Consider the following 5,520-nt stretch of genomic DNA (forward strand, 5'->3'; position numbering starts at 1 on the left):
ACAAGGGAAATTTGCATCTGTTTAGTCTATCATAGTTGTGCTTGGGCCACTTACAACTTTCAAGACAGTGTATTGAAGGATTGAAGAGGAACACAATGAGATACATAAGCCTTCCAAATTTTTTACTTGTATATAGTCCCTTTCAAAATTATCTTGAAAAGAATGATGTAGATAAAAAGTTTTCTTCTTAGAAGTGAAGGCAGTGATAGTATTCCTTTCTAAGTTTGAAAAAAGAGAAATATTCATTGAAATAAATTAAATTTCAAAGTTAAATCATCAGTGACTTAGCCAGGACAGAAATAAATTGAATGAAGTCAGTTACTGACTGCCCACTACTCCTGTTGTCTAAAATTATATCTCCTTCCCTCCTCTGAATCTCTGGTTTGTTACAAGAACAAAGGAGTTTTCAGGTGCTTGGATAATACAAACTCTACTAGAGATTACAACCATCATCTGATCCTATGTGAACTGCGTGGTGTCCTCCCAAAATCATTTCAGATGTAAATTGTTTAAGTTAAATGCTTGAATTATGAAAACAAGAACTGTTGAGTTATAACACCCCCCTTTCATTTATATGCAACCTTAGGGACTTTGGGTCCTCTAAGGGGTGTCTTTCATAAATGGGAAAAAGAAAAAAGTAGAAATAAGGATATTTGAGATATTGCCAACTATTAAGGACTATTCACTTCTCTACATTAGTATATATTAAATACTAAATATCATAAGAGCACCACAAGGTAACATCATATTTTTTAGAGGATATATGTACTTCCTGTTTCTCTTTTCAAGCTCTAATATCTGGAAATTAGCATCCAGTGAGGGGAAGCATAATATATATTAAAAAATGCACATTTCTAGAATTATGTGTAACAAATACACAATGATAAATATATGTGTAAAGAAGATATTATTTATGCGTAGGGGGTGGGGTATAATTTTCCATTTATATTATGAACTTCCAAAAGTAGTCAGATATATCCAAAACCCCAAGTGATACACCATCCAAGCATGGATGCCAATTTATTAAATATGGAAAAATAATGAAATTAATAATAAAATGGAGCCACATTACAAGCTGTGGAACAAAGTGTTGAGGTGAGTTACTAAGAAGCAACAGCTAAAATGCCCATGATAAGGAACATTTATTTTTGTTAAAATATTCCATAACATCATATATCACACTATATGTTACACATACCACCATGAATTAATTCCCTTATTTTTTGCAGATGAACCATTTCACACTCCTTCTTCTCATTCAAGAGATCATGCAGCTGAATAATAATGTGACTGAGTTCATTCTGCTTGGGTTAACCCAGGAACCTGTTAGGAAGAAAATAGTGTTTTTCACTTTCTTACTTATCTATTTGGGGACTTTGCTGGGTAACTTTCTGATTATTGCTACCATCAAGACCAGCCGGGCACTTGGAAGTCCAATGTACTTCTTCCTTTTCCACTTAGCTTTATCTGATACCTTCCTCTCTACATCCATAGGCCCTAGAATGATTGTGGATGCCTTTTTGAAGAAGACCACTATCTCTTTCAATGAGTGCATGATCCAAGTCTTTTCATCACATTTCTTTGGCTGCCTGGAGATCTTCATCCTAATTATCATGGCTGTTGACTGCTATGTGGCCATCTGTAAGCCCCTACGCTACACGATCATCATGAGCCATCAAGTCTGTGGTGCATTGGGGGCTGTGGCTTGGGTGGGGTCCTGTGTACATTCTTCAGCTCAGATTTTTCTGGCCTTGAATTTCCCCTTCTGTGGTCCCAATGTGATTGATCACTATTTCTGTGACTTGCAGCCTTTGTTGAAACTTGCCTGTGCAGACACCTATGTGGTCAATCTACTCTTGGTGTCCAACAGTGGGGGCATTTGTACAGTGAGTTTTGTCATGGTGATGTTCTCCTATGTTATCATCTTGCGTTCTCTGAGAAACCACAGTGCTGAAGGGAGGAAAAAAGCCTTCTCAACCTGCATTTCTCACATCATCGGGGTCATCTTGTTCTTCGGTCCTTGCATATTTATATACACAAGGCCTGCAACCACGTTCTCCATGGAGAAGATGATAGCTGTGTTTTACACAATTGGAACAACTTTGTTCAATTCTATGATTTATACACTGAGAAATGCAGAAGTGAAAAATGCCATGAGGAAAGTATGGAACATGAAGTTGATCTCAGGTGACAAATGATGAATAGAAGTTTCAAATTTTCTTTATAATTAGGATTGATCAAAAAAGTCCATAGAGAACATCATCCTCTTATTGTAGAGTTAACATAATTCTAAAGTGGGACATAAGAATTGGTTTCTTCAAGAAGATAGGCAATATGAACTCATATACTGATTAGCATTGAGTCAGTTTTACATAGAAATAGAGGCAGCCCCAGCTAGAAACAGTCATGTAAGACACATGCTTTACTCTGCCTCTCTTGCCTGCCTAATATCACTGTGTTTTGATCTAGTATTTTCTCTGCCCTTCCTCATATTGAGTCTTTGTGTTCTCTATTTATACTTACACTTCTACATGCTTATATCCACAGCCTGGCAAGGTTTCCTCCAAACTGTTCATTTATTAAGTACTGTGGGATCATAGTGTCTGATCATGAACCTTCAACTTGGTTGCACTTCCTGACTCAAAGAAAGCACCAGATTTAAATAATTATAGAAGCTTCATGTTGCAAAGGACAAGACATGTAATGTAGATAATCTCTCTTCTATGTGCTGTGGTTATACTTTGAATTATTATCATATGTTACTTAGGTCCTTCTAGAAGAATGACAGAACACTGTGAGAACATTCACCCTTCTGAAGGAGTCTTTTTTATCTTAGGAAGTTTCTCATTATTTAGGTTATACTCAATATTATTCTGTTTGTAAAAATTACTTTTTGCTCCTAAAATGATCCATTCTAATTTTGGGAAAGTTTTAAGTTTTCTCTTGAATCATGCCAATTATAATAATTTGTTCATAAGATTAGCCTCTTATGATTATGGAATAGATGGCCCAATTTAATATGGACATATTTATATGGCCTAGAAGAGTATATGCAGTTGATAGTAGGGAACATGAAAATAAGAATTGATTAAAGAAAGAATATTGTAACCCAGAGGAGGATTTTTAGGCTTTGGAGCAGAAGAGTTACATCACTGATATGAATAATTTTAGTTAGATTTAATATAATCCAGAAAAGAGAGTAATTTGAATGAGACTGAGATATTTGAATGAAAATTATGTTTACGCAATGGAGATGGATATCACCATTTGTCACCCTTCATCAACACCACAGACATTGTATGAACCCTAAGAATCTTCTGATTTCAATTTCTCTTCTTATTTGTATTTTTATCCATAGAGAAAATTCAATGAGTATTTTTGTTTATTTGGAACTTCTACCTCTATTTATAAATTACTTAATTATACTAAGATTACTAGTTTTATATTAATTTTATTGTACCAGGAACTTTAGAATTTCTTTAGCTTGAGAAAATGATCTATTTCTCCATGTGGGAATGTAAAACTGTGAATTCCACAATAAACTCTAGTGACATATATACATCACATTTTTCATATTCTATGAATTTCAAGGCTCCTTCATCTCAAGGATTTATTATTGATCACAGCTGCTGGAGTTTGGTTCTGCTCTTGTAAGCTTTGCAAAATAGTCAGTTCCACTTGGCATAGTTTTAGCTGACGTCTTCTTCTATTTCAAGACAAAGTAATTATGAAAAGGGCTGTGTATTGGATCCAATTTAGGTGCCTCTGCAGATACACTCTATCTAATATGTCTGATGGACCTACTTTTAACACAGAGCTTCCATGCCCACTGTTGATGCATCTGCTGCCCACAGAGATTATGGTCTAATTTTTGTCCAGGATTTTATAATAAAGATGATAGAATGGTAAAGATGACTGAATATGCAACCTCACTAGGAATTTTTTGTTGAAGTCAGTATTCTGATAAGAAAAGAGTGGGACTCTGAGATCTAGACAGACAAAATTGTGCAGGGAAGGGTGAAAACCATGAACTCACAAATTATCTTGCACCCTCCTGATTATCATAAGCAGCTTCCTCTCCATTGAAAGAGAGGAAAGAACAGTCTTCCTTAGCCTAGACACCATGCCATTACCTTATTTGAACAAGTTGTCATGCAATGGTATTTGCTTTCCTCCCTGGGCTTCCTCCTATACCCCTTATTGCTTCCTACCAACTAACCAGGGGAAAGCTGCAAGAAAGTCTAAGCAAGAATGTGCATTCTTGCTCTAGGAGAAAATGAAATGCATGAGAAAATCGCAGGACTTTGCTGCTAAGTACAAGTGTGAACCATGGGAGCACTTTATTATGGGAGATGTTAACACAGCATGGTAAAATATAAATCTTGAATTGAGCTCTATCCAATGGGGCTTTTTATGTAGACTCACATTATTGGAAATGCCTTGTCAAGTAACTATGTGGTTTGCTTTACTCACAGAACTTTTTGTTAGATCTGTGGGAAAGAACAACAATACAGAGTTCCTAAAAGTATAAAAGACCCAATGGTTGACTTTTTTTAATCTTAGGTATTGACAGTATCTTAAATACCTGTACAATTCTTTGGTGTGGAAGCTTAGGAGTGAATATGATTTGAACTTAATTCATATTCAGAAGACCCTAAAGTAAATTTCTTGAAGAAATTAATTCCCAAAGTTTCTAGGTGGGAAATTTTTGAAGTGTGTCATCAGTATATCCATATTCAAGTGGAGATAAAACAAACTCAACTAAAAAATTGTGGGCTGACTGACAATGACAACTGTGGACTAAACATAGGTTATATTTATTTGTTTATTTGTTTTTATCTTTTTTACCATTCTTTGAAATGTTTCTTACAAGTATTCTTAAAGACTTCTCTACATTCATGACAGAATGGTAAAACTTCCATTCACCAATATAACACTGTTCTCAATGCATTTTTTAAATTCTTTCTTTTCTAAAGGAATCATATTATAATATATAAATGTACCAACTTAACATATGCACCTTAAATTTACACCACGTTATATATCAGATATATTTCATCTAAAAAAAAGCACAGGTTCTTTGTAAAAGGGCTGTTGTGTAGATTAATCTTGACTCAAATTTTGGTGGAACTAAAGTAAGCTTGATGGGCAGAGGAAGGAATCATATGTAAAATTCCCTAAATAAAAATTTATTGACTTTAATCAGCCATACGAAATGATGAAATTCAGCCATTTTGTGACAACATGGATGGATCTTGAGGGTATTATGCTGAGTGAAGTAATTCCGAGGGTGAAAGTCAAATTCCACATGACCCCACTCATAAGTAGAAGGTAAAAACAACGACAAGCAAACACATAGCATTGGAGATTGGATTGGTGGTTACCATGGGGGAAGGAGGGAGGGCAAAAGGGGTAATTAGGTTCACATGTAAGGGGATGGAATATAATTGGTTTTCGGGTGGTGAACATGATGTAATCTACACAGAATTTGAAATATATTATGATGTACATCCACAAAGA

The 5,520-nt window shown here is 35.1% G+C and overlaps 1 protein-coding gene and 1 non-coding gene across 2 annotated transcripts; both read left to right on the forward strand.

The window, feature by feature from the left end:
* The first annotated feature begins 1,268 nt into the window (after nt 1-1,268).
* On the forward strand, nt 1,269-2,198 carry LOC138917531 (olfactory receptor 4C16-like). Its single transcript, XM_070234676.1, has one exon. It carries the CDS (start codon nt 1,269-1,271, stop codon nt 2,196-2,198), a length of 930 nt encoding a protein of 309 aa, XP_070090777.1.
* Nucleotides 2,199-4,386: 2,188 nt separating this feature from the next.
* On the forward strand, nt 4,387-4,516 carry LOC111772004 (small nucleolar RNA SNORA18). Its single transcript, XR_002805870.2, has one exon. It is a non-coding gene; the product is annotated as a small nucleolar RNA SNORA18 (small nucleolar RNA).
* Nucleotides 4,517-5,520: the final 1,004 nt, after the last annotated feature.

This window comes from Equus caballus, chromosome 14 (genome assembly GCF_041296265.1).
Source record: "Equus caballus isolate H_3958 breed thoroughbred chromosome 14, TB-T2T, whole genome shotgun sequence".
In the NCBI taxonomy this organism is placed as follows: domain Eukaryota; kingdom Metazoa; phylum Chordata; class Mammalia; order Perissodactyla; family Equidae; genus Equus; species Equus caballus.

Bases quoted from the DNA above. Each gene is read 5' to 3' on its own strand.
- LOC138917531 (XM_070234676.1), top strand. From the start codon at position 1,269: ATGCAGCTGAATAATAATGTGACTGAGTTCATTCTGCTTGGGTTAACC.